The sequence below is a fragment of the Rhipicephalus microplus genome, chromosome 6 (assembly GCF_043290135.1).
Source record: "Rhipicephalus microplus isolate Deutch F79 chromosome 6, USDA_Rmic, whole genome shotgun sequence".
Taxonomy (NCBI): Eukaryota; Metazoa; Arthropoda; class Arachnida; order Ixodida; family Ixodidae; genus Rhipicephalus; species Rhipicephalus microplus.
Window position 1 is genome coordinate 166,027,012 of NC_134705.1, and position 20,820 is coordinate 166,047,831.

The 20,820-nt window shown below is 45.2% G+C and overlaps 1 protein-coding gene across 1 annotated transcript in view; it reads right to left on the reverse strand.

The window, feature by feature from the left end:
• Nucleotides 1–8,717: 8,717 nt before the first annotated feature.
• LOC119168346 (sodium-dependent dicarboxylate transporter SdcS) overlaps nt 8,718–20,820 on the reverse strand; it is a 37,282-nt gene continuing 25,179 nt past the window's right edge. The window contains exons 8-12 of the mRNA XM_075866951.1: nt 20,310–20,417; nt 15,553–15,721; nt 12,073–12,234; nt 11,190–11,327; nt 8,718–9,455 (exon numbers count right to left, since the gene is read on the reverse strand). Of these exons, the coding sequence (XP_075723066.1) occupies nt 9,291–9,455; nt 11,190–11,327; nt 12,073–12,234; nt 15,553–15,721; nt 20,310–20,417 (742 nt within the window). The 3' untranslated portion in view covers nt 8,718–9,290. The remainder of the gene's footprint in view (nt 9,456–11,189; nt 11,328–12,072; nt 12,235–15,552; nt 15,722–20,309; nt 20,418–20,820) is intronic.

Below are 20,820 nucleotides of genomic sequence, written 5' to 3' on the forward strand. Positions count from 1 at the left end.
CGGTAAAGGGGAAGGGGGGGGGGGGGTCGAAACTGTCAGTTGTAACCGTACTATGCCAAGCAAAGATGTGTTTGACTGATTCATTGAACATTGCATTTTTGAAAGGTGACTTTTCCCTTATCTCAGGTACGGGTCATTTCCGGACAGGATTCCTTGTGAGCTTTCGAGAAACATATGGGTACAGACCTACATACGGATTCACTGAAATATGAAAACAGATTCTGAATTGTATAGAGCAAGAATGAAACGTCTTCTGAAGACTAATATTATTGGTTGCTTCAAAATTGTTTGTAGGCATTGCCTAAGTGATGCAGGTTGTTTCCACGTCACTTCTAGATAGTCCCAATGCTTTAGCGAGAAGATGCTAGGTTACCCCAACGTTGATTTTCGTCACACAGAGGTTCGAGTAAAACCACACGCAGTCGCAGGCGCGATACGTATGGTCTAAACTTCAGAGACAGGAACTGGTGCTGAAGTCAAGCGTTCACACCTCTCATAGACCTATGGCCACACCGTCGTCGACGTGTGCCTCCCATCGCTTCGGGGCCTTCTCCTTGTTGCCGCCCCGCCGCGGTGCTCTAGTGGCTAAGGTACTCGGTTGCTGACCCGCAGGTCGCGGGTTCAAATCCCGGCTGCGGCGGCTGCATTTCCGATGGAGGCGGTAATGTTGTAGGCCCGTGTGCTCAGATTTGGGTGCACGTTAAAGAACCCCAGGTCGTCGAAATTTCCCGAGCCCTCCACTACGGCGTCTCTCATACTCATATGGTGGTTTTGGGACGTTAAACCCCACATATAAATAAATAAATAAATAAATAAATAAATAAATAAATAAATCCTCGTTTCCGTTGCCTTTCATATTCCCTGGTACCCCTTCCTTGTACGTACTCGGGGTTTTCGGCTCACCGCCGTTGTGTCGCCACCATTTGTTGTTGGGCTAACTGTTGCATTCATTTTTAGCGGACCAGTGATGGCTTGTGGGAATTAGCCCAGTTTTATGGCACATACCTGTTTAAGATTATAATAGTTTTTTGGTTCTTCGAACAAGGGACGATAGATTGAACATTGAAAAAGTGGACCTAGCTGAACAGTCATTTGCGAACCCTGCCGCTCTTGTATGAGAGCATTAAGTGAGATAGGAGAGTTGTTACGGCTGCACCGAAGTCTTATGGCCTTTTTTCTTATCAGTACCTGCGTGTGTGGTTACAATGCGCCCTGCATGCACTGTTGTTCTGCAGACCATTTAGCACGAAAGCTCCACCCGTTCATGAGAAAACAGTTTCCATTTTCATAGATATATTCGTTCATCACACAACAGTATCATCGTCTGCATGCGCGCGTGTGTGACATAACAATCGTCATCATCTTCATCAATATCTACCAGAACACTTCTGCTCCTCCTCCTCCTCCTACTACTACTACTGCTACTACTACTACTACTTCTACTACTACTACTATACTACTACTACCACGATATGGTTATGAGGCATGTCGCAGTTTACGGCTCTGGATATTTTGATTAGCTAGTGCTCTTTAACGTGCACTGACCTTGCACAGTATACATGGGCCTCAACAATTTCGCTTCCATCAAAAGGAGACCGCCGCCACCAGGATCGAGCTCGCCACTTTTGGGTCTGCAGCCAAGCGCCAGCACGTGCGCACACGCCCAACGATACATACATACATACATACATACATACATACATACATACATACATACATACATACATACATACATACATACATACATACATACATACATACATACATACATACATACATACATACATACATACATACACACACATACACACATACATACATACATACATACATACATACATACATACATACATACATACATACATACATACATACATACATACATACATACATACACACATGTAGATAGATAGATAGATAGATAGATAGATAGATAGATAGATAGATAGATAGATAGATAGATAGATAGATAGATAGATAGATAGATAGATAGGTGACTGCTCGGGTGGTTGCTGCACATTTTTATCGAGCCGATGCACGGAGACAAATGAACAGTTATGTAAATACAAGAAAACACGAACGAAGGTCATTTCTCCCCGAACGCTATACTTGCTTTCCTGGACCCTTGCCGTAAGCCAAGGTATCCGGTCAAGGTTCGTCAAGAAACCACTATTCCCGCACAGCAGGCTGGGGGCATATTCGAATCCAGCGAAGATGAGAGAGGCGTCTACCACGATTTGGCGAGTACAGGAGGCAGAGAAATAGAGCGAGAACGTTCGAAAAACCTTGATGAGTGTACCACAATGGCGCGCTTCAAAAGAAATGTTTAATGGCGCAGGGACGCTAAGTAGAACACTAGAGAGTCGTAAATTGAGAAATTACTCAGACCTATCGAAGGCTAGTGCTTTTGAAAATTCTGTAGTGTCCAAAATGAACTAACACCACCTTGCCGTGATGGCTTGTCGGTTATGTTGTCGGAGAGGCTAAGCTCTCCAAACTCTCCCCCCTCCTTACGGAGTGCATATATATATATATATATATATATATATATATATATATATATATATATATATATATATATATATATATATATATATATATATATATATATATATATATATACCAAAAGCAAAAGTGATGCTGGGTCCGGGAAAGATTATTTGTATAGGAAAGAAGACGCACGTACGAAGTTATTTTATTGACGTTTCGGCCGTGGGTCCGGCCTTCATCAGAATACAGTTTATGGCACGAGTGCTGTTTATATACATGTGCATATCAGTAAGATACGAATACGAAAACCGGCATGAAAGGCGATATATGGGCATATATATATATATGCAAGTCACACAATATGAAGGGCACCTAATCTACGAGTAAAAAAATATTGCTTCCATGCGTGAGCACGTTGTTTACAAATAAAAATAAAAAATAAAACGCATAAAAAATAAAGCACATAACATGAATAGTAGTCCGACCGGTAAAAGCAAGGGAAAAACAGAAAAAAACTATAAAATACTAATAAAAATGACAAAGACGTTACAAAGCTGCTACGTAATCAACGGATACAGACAATGTAGTGCGACTTGCTGAGTAAGGTTGAAAAAAGATGGACAGGGTGATACAGGTTACGCAGATAGGCAACTAAGTTTTCCTGCGTTTTCATTCAGACCAGATGCGACGGCGTTGAACTTATAGATGAGGAATGATTCACGGGCTTCTCTATCATAATTTGTGCGGAAACCAGATTCTAGTAATGTGACCTGTAGGTTTTCAAAAGAGTGGCCAGGGAGGTGCATGTGTCTTGAAATGGGCAAGTGGGGCAAGGTGTTAGCATGAGATTTATGGTTGCTAAAACGCAGTCTAAAAGGCCCTTCAGTTTGACCATACTGTATTTCACATAGCGCACATTCTATCATGCACATCACGTTTTTAGAATAGCAGTCAAGATTGCCTTTGATTTTTAAGGAAAAGTTGGAACCAGTACTGGTGACCTGTTGGCATGTGCGCATGTAAGGGCATAATTTGCATCGCGGTTTTTGGCAAGGATAGCACCCGATCGTGTCAGGACTGTCTGCTTTCGACGATGATGACGATTAGAGTATGTCTCGAATAGTTTTAGCTTTGCGATACACTGCTTTAGGTGGTTCGGTGAAAATGGTTCTTAAGCGTTCACTTTGCATTAGAATATTGTGGTGCTTTCTCAGCACATTCGTAACACGCGGAACTGACGCAGAATGGGTAAGGACTAAGTTTGTCTGCGGTGAGGGAGTCGAGTTTTTAGCAGCGCACAACGGCGTTCTACGATTATGCATGTCGGCACGTTTTATTGCGTCATCAATTAATTGCGGCGGATATTTTTGTTTGACTAGAACATCCTTAAGTGTTCTGCAATTTTTTTGAAACTCTGATTGCTCTGAGCAGATTCTTTTAAAACGTAAGGCCTGACTGCAATGTTTCACGTGGCTACTGTCAAAGTGCAAATACTGTTGCTGGTCTGTAGGCTTCCTGTATAGAGCAGTGGATAGCTTATCATTTACAATCGAAATGCTTACATTAAGAAAACTAAGCGTTGATGTGGAATAGGTATGAGAAAATGATATTGATGGATGGGCATCATTAAAGTCAGATATGAAGAAAGCAACTCCTGTTCACCATGCGGCCAAATAAAGAAAATGTCATCAATGTAACGTTTATAATAAAAAAGTTTCAGCGCGCGGCTTTGCAAAAATTCACTTTCAAGCTGGCCCATGAATATATTGGCGTAGTTGGGTCCAATACGCGTACCCATTGACGTGCCGCTAACTTGGACATAGTGTTGCCCTTCAAATTGAAAGTTATTTAGCTCTAAAATGAGCCTGAGCAATACTGCTAATGTGTTGCTGTCGATAAATTTACCCGGTGATGTCTTCTTTCCTATACAAATATATATATATATATATATATATATATATATATATATATATATATATATATATATATATATATATATATATATATATATATATATATATACTTGTGTCGATACAAACGTCTATGAAAGAAAAGCTACTGATAAGTTATTAACTGACGTTGCGGCCGATGAGACGGCCGCAACAAGAGTTATAGTTATTCGTTAGACGTGTGTATCTTCATTCGCCGATATTTGTACGGGTTCAGCCATAACACTTCATGACCCTTTTTTTATTAACGGTTTCTCAACAAGCAGCATGCATTTATAGCGACCACTTCCTACAACAACAGACACAACTGCAACAACGCCAACACAGCCCAACCAGCATATCAGTCTTTACACTTTTCGGCAATGTAATCGTAGGTTAAGGAAACGCGCGTGCGGCTACAAGCGGCTTATGTACGACGAACTGCGGTACACGCACGTGCACCGACCAAGGTGTACGTGGCTGCGCGATTACAGCGTGAATCCGCATATACGCATTCGTGTCTGACGCAGCGATGCTCAAGAATAGCGGCGGCACGCCGGGAGAGAAAAATGCGCAAACAGATGGACGACGTTTCGAATGGACAAGCGTTCGGGCCGGACGTCCCAAGGTTGCGGCTGTCCCCCTTTTTCCGCGGATGGGCTCCGAAAGTCGACGTCGAGAATACACCGCGCATCCGTGTCAAAGAGAAAAGAAATAAGACAAAAAAAGAAAGAACCGGTGTGTTGAGTTGGTGGCGGTGCGGTATAGAGTGGATTGTCACGGTGGCGCTGACACGTCTGTCGTGACTTGTACGTACCTTTAGGCTTCCGTGAGACAGTGGTTATTATAGCGCGGCATTTTCCTTAGTGCCTAGCTGAAAAGAGGTTCACTTCCGAGAAAGTTCTTTCTCCAGCGGAGAGGAAGCTGGCAAAAGTACGAGTGCATATACTCTTTTTGGTTAGTGATCGAAGTATCGCACTTACTCAGGTAGTAGAAGCCACACCACGAACGCAAGATGTTGCCGCTGATGATGATGAAATGATGATGTATAAGGCCTTATTTCGCGAGGACCAGTAACCGTCAAGGAGCATCAGGACACGATATCATGATCATTTCCATCCTAACTTCACCCACTTTCAAGGCAAAGGCGTCTCCCATATTCCACCGGTCGACCACGTCCTATGCTTTCTGCTGCCACGTTTTACCAGTAAACTTCATAATCTTATCTGCCCACCTCATCTTCTGCCTACCTCCCAAGCTTTTGCCTTCTCTTGGAATCCAATCAGTTACCCTCAATGACCAGCGGCAGTTAACCTGCTTACGCACTACGTGCCCGGCCCACGTGTTGGTTTCTTTTTGGTTTCAACTGCGACATTCGTTATACCCATCTTTTGTCCCCCACCCGCTCTGCTCTCTTCCCGTCTCTTAAGGTTACAGCTATCACGAAATGGTAACGATATGGAATGAGGTTAATGATTACATTTTATGGCTGTGTAAGGGCCTAAAGTTTTCTCACTAAAAGTACGTAAAAACATATAACTAGTAAAATCGCTAGTGGGGTGCAACGCATTTTATGAAAACGAGTGATGAGAGGTCGCAACACTTTAGTGTGCAAATGCGAAATTAGCACGAATTAGTCATCAGCGCCCTTGATCGCAAGAGCCAGGAGGGTGCTGGTTTCTTTCACTGTACAGACCGCATAAGCGACCTCTTCCAAAATACCTTGCTAATGACCACTTAAGTTATATAAAGATGCTATGGTGAATCACGTTTAAAAAAAAAAAACCACTTGCAGGTTTTGTGTTTACGCATCTCGTAACGCCATGAAAATAGGAAAATTTCAAGTAGTGAATCACCAGGCGTATGTTTGCTGATTATAAACGCGATTCAAATTTATTACGGTAATTCTTTATGTGAGCGGGACTTGGTGATATAATCGCGATAAGCGACACACACCAGTTCTTGTTCTTTTAAATACTTGTCCCCTCTGGGTTGCGCCTGCCGACAGTGATGCCAGAACCTCTGCGAAACGAGCTTTTTATCGCTATAATACGTGCATACAAAAAAATGACTTGACTGTGGCACTAAAACGATACAAACAGCGTGGCGGTAGTTTTCCTCGGCGCCTAATTCGAGAAGTGCCGGCCATAACCCTCCACCTCGGGTGGTTCAATGCGGCTGGCCGGCGATGGCAGAAGAGCGTGCCAACCTGTGTTCGCGCATGAAATTAAACGACCTCTGCGCGCGCCTCCCTCTCTGTGGCTTCAAGGTGAACAGCCCGGTTGGTTGTCGGGCAACGTTCGGATGCATTGCTGCGAGCAACTTTTAACAGCACGTGAAAAGCAAACAAAAGTGAGCCCAATATCTGGCAAGTAACGAGCATATTGTTTACCAATCGGAGGAAAAGACTTTTAGATGACCCCCTTCGAAGGATTAGATTAAATTTATCCCTTCCGATGGTTCTTTCCATTGGGGCTACCATGCCGGGTTTTAGCCACAACTGCGTTCGCGAGGCCGTGTGCGATTTGCTACGTAAGAAGAGATGAACCGAATGCTAAGCTTATTAAAATCTTGCAGAGTTTTCAAAAACATTAGTCATACTTTTTCTTTTATTTATTGAAACGAATTGAATTCTGAGGTTATCAAAATGAAGCATATTCATTAAAAACGTTCGTATTTTTTTTCTTGTGAATTAATCTAACAAGCGGTTTCAAATATCTATTGCTTAACGTTTTGACATAATGAAAAAATTATTTTATATAGCAAGGCAACACTCGTTTTATTGCCGTTACCCCTTGATGGTTTGCGCCAGGATAAAAAGGGGCAATCAATCAATCAATCAATCAATCAATCAATCAACTGAAGCTTTAGTTCAGGTGTCTCGAACTGATATCAGCTAGCATGCCGCAGACACCATCAGGGACCGCCAACATCTGGCTGGAAACATCTCTACTTTATAAAAGTTCGCTTTCTCTTTCAAGAAATTTAACCCCACAAACTCCGGCACAGAGCGCTTTTTTCATATCTGGGTCATTCCTGAAGGCGATATAGGCGCCAGGTTTCGAAAAACATATTGATACCAATATCCACAACGTCTGAAATCTGGACGCTGATTCTAATACAGCTTTCGTTCTGCGGTGATATTCCAACTCGGTGACCGCATGGCGTGCATCACACACACACAAAAAAAGAAAAAGATGCTTTAATACCAGTTTAGTCTCTGTACTTTCCCGAAAGAAAACGTTAACTGCAATAGACTACATAAATAATGCTACTATACTATTTAGCGAAGTCAAAGAACTTTATTCCGCGTGAAGCCACGGACCTCACACAAATGCCCCACGAATCACGTGTTTCAGGCCCCCATTGTATGTTAGATTGCGCAAAGTACACCCCAGAAAACATTTTTAAATCATGCGACCCGCCGTGGTGCATGGTCGCACCGTGGCGGTTTGCGGGATCGAATCTCGAGCGCCGAGGCCGCATTTTTCGATGGCGACAAAAGCACTCGAAGCCCGTGTACTAAAATTTTGATGCACTGTTAAAGATCCCGGGGTGGTGTAAATTTCTGGAGCCCTCCACTATACGGGGCTGTCTCAAAAACATATCGTCCTTTCCGGGCGTTACAGCCCATCACGTATTGGTAATAATAACGACATCGTCTGAGCGTTGACCTCTCGACAGGCACTCTCACAGGTCACGTCGCACACCAGAAGGCACGGATAAGTGCCAAAGACCAAAACCAAGACTTGTTTGTGAGGTTCCCCAAAGTGGCAGACATTGAATTAATGCTGACCATGTGGAGTCTTTCCAAGTGCACCTGAGGCTATGTGCACGAGTGTTGTTTGCGTGTCGGCCCCCTTCGCAGTGTGGAGGCTCAGGCCGGGAATCTAACGTGTACTTCGAGATTAACAGTGCGTCATCGTACCTGGTGAACTAGTTCGACTAATGGGCTTAGAAGAAAGCTTGTGCACAGCTTCATGAACATGCTTCATGAATCCCTGTTCTCGTAGCCACCATTGCTACAACGAAACGAAAGGTGAGCAAAAAAATTTCGCTAAATGCACTATAGACACGACCTGCATGGATGCATGCTTTCGCTATACTCTGTACCAAGTGACTTTACACTCGGTAGCTTGACACGTTCTGAAGAACAGAGCGTAGAAGCACAAAGGTCGCGGGCTTAGCTTCCCGGCCGTAGCTGTTTCATTTCGGTGGAGGCGAAACGGTCGAAGCCAGCGCGTGCTGTGCGACGACAGCGCACATTAAAGAACACCAGGTGGTCGAAATTTCCGGAGCCCTTAATTATACACGGTGTATCTCGTAATCATATCGTAGTTTTGGGACGTAAAACCCCAAATATTGCCATCATTGAGGGACATGCAAGCACAAACACAAGGAAGAGATCAAGACACCATACAAGACTTTCTTCTTGTGTCCGTGTTTGCACGACCTGTCTTTTAGAATGAACACACACCGACTAGGTCGCCTCACTGTTACTCTCAACCTTCACGCGCATACGCAAGCCCGCAGCTGGCGCGCAACGCGTGATAGAAAAACAAAACAAAAAATACGAGGCGGCACAAAACCAGGGATAAGCGCTGAGTGGTGTGACTATCAGAGAGCGTGATAAAACATTATATTAAACGAAAAAACACAACCTTAGCAGAGAAAAGAAGAAAGAAGAACGTCAAATATAAAGATCACAAGAGTAAAAACAGTCATTCTTGCGAACTATGTCCGCAAATTGTCGGAGGCATCAGGACGAGGCATAAAGTTGCCGAGTCACGGTGACCGGCACCGTAGGCCCGGCCTGCCACGTTCACTCCCATCGGTCTTGGGGCGACACGCCAGGGTTGCGGCGTGAGGCCACTAGGCAGCACTGCTGGCGTTGGCGAGTGCGCCCGTCATGATGCCGTTCTTGGCGACGGCCCAGGCGGGCAGGTCGCCGAGGGAGAACAGCGAGACGCCGACTGTGTTCACCGTGGCGAGCACGAGGAGAATGGAGCTCAGCTTCACGGCCAGGCCCGGGTACAGCTGCACGCGCGACAGACGGACTGACTGAATTGAAACTGTACATGGCAGAGCTGAAGAACTGAAATAAACTGGGCCTGACTGAACGGACAAACTGAAATAAACCGAGCTTTACTGAACTGGTAAAGCGAAATGAACCTGACTGAATTCAATTTACTGAAGTATACTGACGAACAGAACAAACGAAACGAATTGAACCAGACTAGACTAGACTAGACTAGACTTGACTGAACTGGACTGGGCTGGAGCGAACTGGACAAGACTGGACTGGCTGATTTGCCATTTTTTTCGTTGATTGAATGATGGATTGAATTATTGGTGCTATTTTATGCCACAAAAGCATCAATCAACCTAATCGTTCTGCCGTACTGTGCTTTTGTACAACAAGTTATTGTATGGGGGAGGGGGGGTTCCGCCACTTCATTTTAGGCTGAGGAGATCACAGGCAAAATCCTGTTTTGTAAGAACGTTGATTCACTCTTGATTCATATTGATGCACCTGAGTCACTTAGACTCACTTTTTATTCAAATTCATGTCATCAGGTTTACTCCTTACTCATACTTGATTGACTCGATCTAATTCAATGTACGCTAATTACTCTAAAGTTTTCTTTGGTTCTTCATGGTGCTGATGAGCAGTGAAAAACAAAAAAAAGTGTGCAAGTACAAAACTGAGGAAGCGAAAGGGTTACTAATATGAGAGCTGTGTAGGGCTCGAACCAATGACTGTGAGATAAAGATTGTCATGCTGAACCATCTGAGAACTCGTTTTCACCGCAATTAATTCACTTCGTCATTCCTTATTTGCCTGCAATGCCGCCCTTATCGCCACTTCTTTGAAATGCAAAGCTGCTCATGGACGAGGCCTGTCTTCTATCGCGTCGTAGCCTCTGCTGCTGATGACGATAAAGAGAAAGCGCGTTCTAGACCCCACTTTCTTCCCCCGCTATTAAGGCACGGCAGATGCAAGGCTCGGACAACATACCATTTATGACCAATAAGCATATTATGTAGCTGTAGGCCACTAATTTACATGCGTGGGTGATCAATGCCACGGGTAATTTACGAAAGCACTGAACCATTCCCATGCTTGGGACTCGCTCGCTGGATTTCGTGCCAACCGGTTGTGCCCCCGCGATCACCAACGACAGCACAGCTCTGGCCGTCTGGGCTCCCCCTACGCCATCTCCTGCCGCCGACATGAGCTTTCGCTGAGTGGTGCCCCGTCCTCGGACTCCTGCGACCGTTTCCATCTTTCCTATCTCCTCTTTACTACCGTCACTCGCTGTCCCTGCGCCTCGCTCTCCCCTTGCTCTCTATATATATATATCTTTTAACCTATCCATTTAATCCCTCCTTACCTCCATTCCTTGTGAGCTACTGTTGAAGTGTCGCACTCTGATTCAGAGAGTTATGGGGCTCACTTTTCTCCTATTTTCCCTGTTCCCCTGCTTCGCCCACTCATCATTATTTACTTCATGAATATGCCATGATATATTTAAATGTTTACTCTTAATAACTTGGAGTCATCACACGTGTTTAACGACACGAGAAATTTCAATACCGTTTGTGTCTAGGACGACGCCAGGCTAGAGTTTTCTTTTTATCCGGGAACGATACAGGTCTTTCTGCCTTGGGTATGATTGGGGAGTTGAGTAAGAACATTGACTGCATGACGTAACGCGTCCATCCCTCTAAAACATGTCTTCCTCTCCATATAGACAGCGATGTACTCACGATGTCCACGATTTGAATGTCCATGCACGAGGTGACGACGGCGATGCTGGGAGCCGCCGTGGGCAGCACAGTGGGCGTGCATGACGCCATGGCAACGGGCAGGGCGTAGTACAGAGGGTGCACGTTGGTGAGCACGCCCTGCGGCGCAACATGCGTGCCCCTAATCGTGAATATGCGAATACTTCACAGGCTTGCCTGCTTCAGAAGCCACATGAAAAGCAATCCTTATTAAGAAGCCACTGGGGGCTATGGTTAAGAGGAAGTTCATAGCAAGTTTCATGACTGTGGAAGGCTTTTATGTTCCCGTGCATCACTAGAGATTCCAACAGCAAAGCGAACCATCTAACGATGCCGACGCAACTTTGATGTCTTAGAAAGGTGTGTAATACTATCGATAATGTTGACCTTCAGCCATATATATATATATATATATATATATATATATATATATATATATATATATATATATATATATATATATATATCTTACTTTAGTGATAGTAATTTTTATATCAATGTCAATAGCTATTGTGGTTCGAAACACTGAATATAGTGATACACTGCCAACATTCAACTGCCATTTTGAGTTCTGTGTGTTCATCTGTATACCATTGTACGAATAAGGGTATATTTTTTTTGTTCCAAGTGCAGGGCCTTCATGTTCAGTTGTTCCCTCCCTCTGAATACGAAGGCTACACAAGTATTGCTACATTCGAACGTACTGTCGCCTCTTGCCTTCCTCTGAAACAATTCATTGCCATATAAATGTTCCAATTTTTAGGCACAAGCCCGATAATCTCGAGTATTGCTCCGGCATGGCGTCACCGCAACTCACACGCATCACCTGATTTCTAGAGAGCACCGCTAGGACATAGCCACTCACGATGTCCGAGGCGATCGGTATGAGGAGTCTGGCGATGACCACGTTGGTGTTGACCTCTGTGAGCACGGTGGTCAGCAGGATGAGCACCACCTGCGTCTGCAGCGGCGTCAGGAAGTCCAGGCTGCTCAGCTCCTCGGTGATGCGCCGGGATAGACCCGTCCACTGCGTCAACGTGATCGCGCTTAACGTCTCGTTTCCCGCGGTAAATACGTGAAAGTCACGCTGGTAGGGCGGCCACACAGGCACTAACAGCTACAAGCTCCCTGTGCCTGTATGTTGCACACTAACAGCTAACAAATAACATAGCAATCATTCTGAAAAAAAAAAGCAGGGTACGCAAACATGGACACGAGAAGGAGGTCAGGACGACATCACAAACGCTAGATGACTGAGGCAAGGAATGTAGACTATCTTACCCAAGAAACATGGGCGCCACCATATTGGCCTGTTAATTCGATGTTTTCTTGTTTTCTTTATATTGCGACGTGAATTTATAAGGCCATGAATCATCGTATGCATCAACTCAACCGTTTGCATGTGTCTGCATCTACCGTAACGATGTTCGTTTAGTTGCTAAAGGTGCAAACCACAAAGGTTAACAACCTAACATGGCAACACTGAAACCTCTCCATAAAGTAGTCTGTAGATAATAGCGGTAGCGTATGCCTGAGTGAAAGGACGATTAACTTTATGTATATAGATAAAATCAGATGTCTTATTAGTTATCTTTCCCGTAGAAAGCCGTGCATACCGGATTGATAAGTTCGCATATTGCATGGGCATGCGCAGATAATATACTTTCTTAGAGTGCAAGGAACGCTTCAGAAAGAAGACAGATAGGATAGAACGCACTCCAGATACAAAAGACAGGTAGGATAGAGACGTGAGCTCTATTATTTCTTCTTTCTGATGCGCAAATAAGTTTTCGTATCTTCTTTCTCTTCCGCCGTTGACCGCATCTTCAGTTTGGGATGTCCTGACTTCCTTCTTCAGTCAGTTTTTGCACGCCCTGTGTTTTTCAGAATTAATAAGTACGAACTACCTCAGCTTTCTGTTATATTAAACATTAGAATTAGTTACGAGTAAGACCCCAGTTCTTTCAACTGTCTTCTCGCAATTACCCTTTCGTTTTAATGATTAGGTCAGCAATCGAAGAAATCATGTGTGTAAAAAATAAGAAGTGGAACGTGTCTTCCTAAAACTCAGTGGAATTGCACGCGCGAAATTTCACCTATCTGGGGCAAGCAATGCAGCCAGAAAACTGGCCGCTTTAATGACCGTTTATAAGAGCACGCCTCTTCTGTCTGAAATGGGGCAGAATACAAAGTTTCATTTGCGGTATCACTGCAAGAAACGAACGTGTGAAAAATTGCTGGAGAGCGCGTGCATTTTGCTTACAATTGAAAACGTGGCTCAAGAATTTGCTGATGAAATGTATGTACAGTGTCAATTTTTATGAAAGGGAACACGGGGGCGCGTGGCCAGCGCGCTCCGGCGGCTGCTGGCAGCGCTTTCAAGCGGGAGCGATAGCAACCGCGGTCTCTTTTTGCGTCATCACGCGGCGAGCAAAACAACGACTCGTTTCTGATATGAACCAGCGGCAAGATTGCGACCCCTCCCCCTTCAAGGTGATTACTCGCCTCTCACTGGTAGTCGCCTTGAAGGGGGTCGCAATCTTGCCACTGTTTCCTTTCAGCGACAAGTCGTTGTTTTGCTCGCCGCGAGATGACGCGAAAAGAGACCGCGGTTGCTATCGCTCCCGCTTGAACGCGCTGCCAGCAGCCGCCGGAGCGCGCAGTCCACGCGTTGCTGTGCTTCCTTTTTATAAAAATTGACACTGTACACAAGTTGCGGGATTGGTGAATCAACGTTCCTACCGTGGCCATATGTCAGAATGAGTACAGACTCATGATTAGTGTAGTAGTTGATAAAAGTAGTGTTCCTTCAAAATCCTGTTTTATTTCCTTCGGTCTTGCACGCATGCTTGAAGGCTGTGCAGCAGAGCATTCGGAAAAAGAAAAAAAATTACACCATCCCCTAGTAAAGACAACCATGCGGGGATGCAAAGCAGCGCTGGTGTTCACTTGTGTTTCCATTTGTATGCTTCCGTGTATGTGTGTGGATATGTGTATATATTGTGTACCGATTATGTTACCCCCCTCCCTCCCATTTTTTGTGTATCACCATATGTGTGCTGTGAAGTGAACACCCAGCGCTGCTAGGAGAGCGTAAAGGCCTGAATCCACGAAGCCGTTGCAGCGCGTCGGCGCGTGTCTTCTACACGCGGCGCCGAGCCCTCTCCAATGTGGAGAGACAAAGCACGCAGCTTCGCGTAGCCATGCGCCCTTTCTCTTCATGGGGAGAGGGCGCGGCGCCGCCACAAGAAGCGACGCGGCGACGCGCTGCAACGGCTACGTGGATTCCGGCCTTAAAAAAGAGAGCGCTTGCAGCATTATATACAAGCGCACAGCGGTGGCGGAGAAATTAACGAAAGAGGATAAACCAAGCGGAAGGCAGCGCTCTATCACATCCTACACCCCACTTCCTTCCACGTACTCGTGCTCAAGCGAGGAGAGAGCCCTGGGTGACCGTCCGCTCCCCCACTGCACATGCGCCAACTCTCCTTCCTCTCCTCGCGTGCAGCGTGAAGAGTAGGTCCTCCCACGTCATGGCGCTCACGCCGGGAGAGGGGGGGAGGTGGCGCATAAGCAGTAGGTGTGGTCATGCCACACAAGGGAATGAACTCCGCCATAAGCTGACCAAATCTAAAAAAAATTAAGGGCGAGTACCTTCTTCTAAAAAGTGAACTAGTATATTAAGTGCAACGCCGTCATAGACCGAAGGTGAATGGTGCACGGAGTCACGCAGTTTTAAACCTAAACAACCGCCGAGCTTCACCGCGATAGGTCGAAAGAAAGCGCCACTGTAGCATCATTCCAACGTCTGTGATGGTTTCGCCTCCAGCGTTCCTACGCTGAAGCTACAGCAGAAGCCAATAGCGTTACTGTATGTGGCACCGTTGTAGCAAATAAGGTAACCCTAGCAGTAACAGGAAGGGGCCGTTTGTCGGGTAGTCTTTCCCGCCATGGAGGCCGCTCTGGGGAGGCTCGCCAAGAACAGTATGCGCGCTCGCCTGAGAACATCAGTGCCGACGAAGAGTGCATCCCGCCTAAATGACATACTTTTCCGCGAAATATCACACAGAGTAAATTAAGCAAATACCAACTTGGCCAGCAATCAGTATTGATGCATCCCGCCGTCAATGGAGAACGACTACGTCGATTGCTCAACCCTACCGAAGAAAAACAAGGCACAGCAGCTAAAACACAAGCGAAACCCCGGTATCGAGTGGATCTCGAGCTGCGGCCGCGAAAAAGAAACGCTGCGAAAACAAACACAGGCCCAAGACGCGCATCGCAATTTCCCAGCATTCACTTGGAGTAGAGGTGCCTACGATTTTTCTGTTTATTACTCTCTCACCTCGACGGCTCCAGCAAGCGAGAGACCACCACCCACGGACAGCAAGGCTCGCCAGGAGATGCGACCGGACACGTTCTTCCAGTCGAGCACCGATCCTTTCCGTCCACCGTGCGGCAGGAAAGACAGCAGCACCACGACAACCATCACGTTCATCGACTCGTGGGCATACCTGCGGCCATAAGGTCAAAGAAATGTAACCATCACATTTTATGCACTAAGCCTTGATCCGCAAGGGGCCAAAACGATCGTTGTGTCATTTCAAAGGTCCGGTCGTACGCGCCGTCCTGCTGTCCGTGCTTCGGCGAGCAGGAAGTGTTCTTAAGCTCCCTTGGCATCCACGTTTCCGTGCAGATCTCGTAAACGGCGTGTGCAGTGAGCGCGCGGACCTCCAAATTGGCGACCCCGAATCTAGCGATCCTCGTGGATGACGTCATGCGCACACTCCATACCTCGACTCAGGCATGGTGTCCAGGATATTTTCTAGTAAGGAGGGCAGAGGGGGCAATACGTAATTGTTCAAAAGAAAGTCTTTAAAGAAACAAAAAAGGTTGCCCGGGAATGTAGCCAACTGAACAAATTTCGTGGGTAAAGGAGAGGGATGGGCCTTCCCTTACTTATGTGCATGCCTAGACTCGAAGCTTGCTGACTGCTGTTCTGTGAAGTCTACACTCAAGTGGAAGACATGCAAATATAACAGTGCTTTCATCGCACGTGACTGCGTGGCATGTTTTGAACGTTTGGGCGAATGGGAGCCATACACACGGCGAGAATGTTAATACCTTCACGGGTGTTAAAAAGGGCGTTTTGGCTGTCTAACGATGAACAACCTCAGTTTCCTGGGGCATTATGGAACTAATAAACACTACGAAGGAGTAAACGTGATCTTCTCGTTGAATAACTTACGATTCCAAGTAGAATTCATTGTGTTTGTCAACGGACTGCCAGATTGGTTGCACAGCAAACTGTGCAATGGAGTCGGGACTTCGTACTACCCAACACTGCTCCGACAGGTGGCACTACGTGTATGAAAAACTCCTGAGTCGGACGTCTATGAGAAATCTAAGGCTTTTACACTAACCCCTGTACTCAGAAAGGCCACTTGAATTGAACTTGACTTGAAACCGCCTTCAATGCAGCGCATCTGCAACGCGTCTCTGGGTTTGTGCTACCTTAGCACGGCACAAAGACAGACCGTTCGAAACGCGTTTGTGGTGCATTGAAGTCGGTGGCAAGTCAAGATCAAGTCAAGCAGCGTTTCTGAATACGGGGGTACGTTTTTACAGCTTTCGCCGACGAATACACACTAAATGGTCAGAATCACTACATTTTTTCATGATGTCTTTAGTCATCGAACGCGTATGGTTCGAGCTCTCTGCTCCATATTAAAACTTCCTCATAGCTCTATTTATAAAAGATGTCACGCACGGGACGATGGAACACTTGCGTGGGTGAGAATTGTGGCCTCGTACTTTATATTCACTCTAAAAATGTATATATCATGAAATTACAACTGTGGCAAAAACGGTGGTCGGTCATATAAACGGCAAACGTGCTTTCTCGAAGTCTTTGATTTCCTGAACAACGGTAGGTTGCCGCAGATTAGGTATTTCCATAGGACGGATTTATGCTCTCCCATAGTAGAGTACCTAGTACTCTGAATCGTTAACAACATTTTCTAAACACAGATGTGAAGAGTAAGGTACCGCTAAAGAAGCGTTGTGGGTGAGGCCCACGGGACGGCGTTTTGCTCTCCCATAGTAGAGTTCCAGGCACATTAAATCATTAACACGTTTTTCCGAACACAGCTTTCTGCTATAGTAAGAGTACATCCTACTCTTAATCTTCGAACATGTGTTCACAACATAAGAACGGGCGGTTTTCTGATCTTGCTTATGAGCGTGAAGTACTGTGAATCAGTAATTCACTGAACACATGCGTGCGTGACACTCTATGAGGTTTGCACAAATCGGTCGATTTTATTGTTTAACTTGTCACATGGAGATACACAGTACTCATTTGTAGCCCCACCGCGGTGGTCTAGTGGCTACGGTACTCGGCTGCTCACCCGCAGGTCGCGGTTTCGAATCCCAGCTGCCGCGGCTGCATTTCCGATGGAGGCGGTAATGTTGTAGCCCCGTGTGCTCAGATTTGGGTGCAGGTTATAGAACCCCAGGTGGTCAAATTTCCGGAGCCCTCCACTACGGCGTCTCTTATAATCATATGATGGTTTTGGGACGTTAAACCTCACATATCAATCAATCAAGCATTTCGCACCGATGCGTTACCCAGACAACACTGCGTCTCCCTTTTTTCTTGATGGAGGGCCGCTGGACTCGCTGAAACGTGCATGCGTCGAAGGAACGCAGTGCGTTGCGCGCCTGCGAATATTAGCAAGGCTGGCACCTGGCGTGGCAACACCAGAGTGACGAGACGTAATGAACGCCGGCGAGCGCGCGCACCGCGTCACGCCGAAATGTATACACGCCTCGACTGTGATATGTAGACATGTTCTCACGTGACACGCATCTCATGATTATTTAGTTTGCCCCAGTCACATACATTCATCCTTCATTTAAGTCACGTAATACGGAATTTGGCATATGTAAAGCAATAGCAAAACGGCCGCGAGCACATCATGAGTGTGGCATGTAGTCATGTTACATCGCACGCATGTCGTCATTATCATGTTTGGATGTGTCATTTAACTATATCGTCCGTTCGCGTCACGTAATACTGAGGTTGGTACATATGAAGCTAGCGAAACGGCTGCATGCCAGCGCATCGCGAGCGTGTCATGTAGTCATGTTGTTACATGAGACGCATCTCATGATTATCATGTTTGCACCATTCGCATACCTTTGTCATCCATTCACGTAACGTAATACCGAATTTGTTATATGTGACGCTAGCGAAACGGCCGCGAGCGCATCAAGAGCGTGGCATGCAGTCATGTTGTTACACGACACGTATGTCATGATTTTCGTGTTAGGGTCCGTCGCTTGTGTTCGCCATGCAATCATGTCATACCGCACCAGTTTCGCAACATGCCATGTGAACAAAACCACCGGAAAAGCTGTAGGACCATAAAATGTAAATCATGACATTCATGACATACATGTCATGCTTTTCACGTTATGACAAGTGAAATATGTTCTTCATAAAGTCATGTTAAGCCATACCAAGTTTGGTATCGGTATTATTATTGAAACGGCCAGGAGAGCTAAAAGTCGTAGGCGGCTAGATTGATAGATAGATACGCTCAGTCACCGAAATTCGCTAAGAAATGCTTCGCATTTCATATATATACTCTTTTTTTTTACTAGTTTCGTTCCCTTATGTACAAGTTACATGTACACTAAAGCCTCTTCTTCAGTTGTCATGATTCGGACCATGTGAGTGATGTTATTCTCTTCTGATTAGACAACTTATGGCGTAACAGGTGCACCGTGAGCTAACTATTGAACGCATAGTCCCGAAAGCACAAAAAATAACGTGGCAACAAGCATGCATTGCGTGATACCAAAGGGTCATTCTTAGTTTACGTGCTGTAAATCACAGTCCAGCATTTGTGTTCATTGCTATAACCTTGGAAAAACAGCATATTTTCTCAGTTTCTAAAGAAAAAGACGCCACACAAGCCTTTTGTTCATTTCGCAATCTATTATGTAATTAAACAACAAATTACCTTTCCGACTCAAATCACAACTCGGCTTGTTTCGATTCCTGAATATTAAATGTCATCTTTAGACTGCTATTAACAGATATTTCATTCCTATTCGAACGGACTGCTAGTATATTAGGGTTCATCTTGCCACAATATGTTGGAAACGCTGCCGTTTGCTACTATACGCTGGTATCATTATACGCTGCGTACTAAACTTGTGGTTATCAACCCGAATAAAGTTTCGTAGCGCGTAGTACAGTGCATCCGTAGGACATAACTGCGGGTATCTAAGCGCCAGCTAGTGTGGGAGATGCACACGAATATGATTGCCCACAAACATACATACATACATACATACATACATACATACATACATACATACATACATACATACATACATACATACATACATACATACATACATACATACATACATACATACATACATACATACATACATACATACATACATACATACATACATACAGAGATCAGTGGTGTAAAGCACTTGTCTGTTTGTAGGTGCCTTCAGTAGAGGGCTAGCGCATCAGCATGTTTGAAAAGCCACCATCCGCCGTCCTTTCTTTTATTTACGCCCAAAGTAACCCTTCTCTGCCACTTTTGAGAGGGGAGGAAGGTGAGCTAGTACATGGTCGGACAGCTATAGTTACTAATGAAACCGGTAAACCTATAACTCACTTTACTTCATGAGCAAAATGTCCGTTATGTGATGTCTCACAATGGTGTCGATCAAGAGAGTTTTAATTTTTTTGGAATTATGTGCCAAACATCACATTTCATAATACCTTCAACACTAATGAGGTCTCCACCCTAAATGAGGAGGAGCATGTACGTAAACATTCCGGTAAATGAAGGCAGTGGCCGCACTGATGAAGACAGGTCCAGTTGTGGAAGCGTTGGTTTAAATGATAGTTGGCCTTGAAAGGTTTCTTATCACTGTGAGGTTACCTTGAAGCACCCTTGTAATACACTTCATAACCTGTGCGAAAGTACTAAGGAGAGTACAGTGCATCGAGCAGACGCATACCAGAATAGACGCAGACCTGACTAACTTATTAAACATGCTACTCACTTGATTGACAGCTGCTCCTGGAGTCCGAACAGGCTGCTGATGCCGCTGATGGTGATGCAGCAAACGAACAGCAGGGCGAGCGCCGCCATAAGGATTCGTTCCTTACACCTGAGAACGTTGTTTCTTTTTAAAGTGTCTTTATTGTTCAGCTTTCAGTTTATTTGCGTATAAAGCACACATGTTTACATATGTATAAGTTTACATAAGAATGTTCCCCAGAAATCAGCTAAGGCGAACCTTCTGTCTGTCAGATGACGTGGGTTGTATGTACTACAGTAGATTAACCCCCGTATTCAGAAACGCTGCTTCACTTCAACTTAACTTGCCACCATCTTCAATGCAGTACAAACGCGTTTCGAACGCGCTGTCCTTAGGCGGTGCCAAAGTAGCACAAACGCACAAACGCGTTTCAAATGCGCTGCGTTGAAGCTGGTTTCAGGTCAAGCCAAGCCAAGGAGCGTAACGGGGGTAAAACAATGTCAGCGACGTGGAAGAAGTTATACAAAGAAAA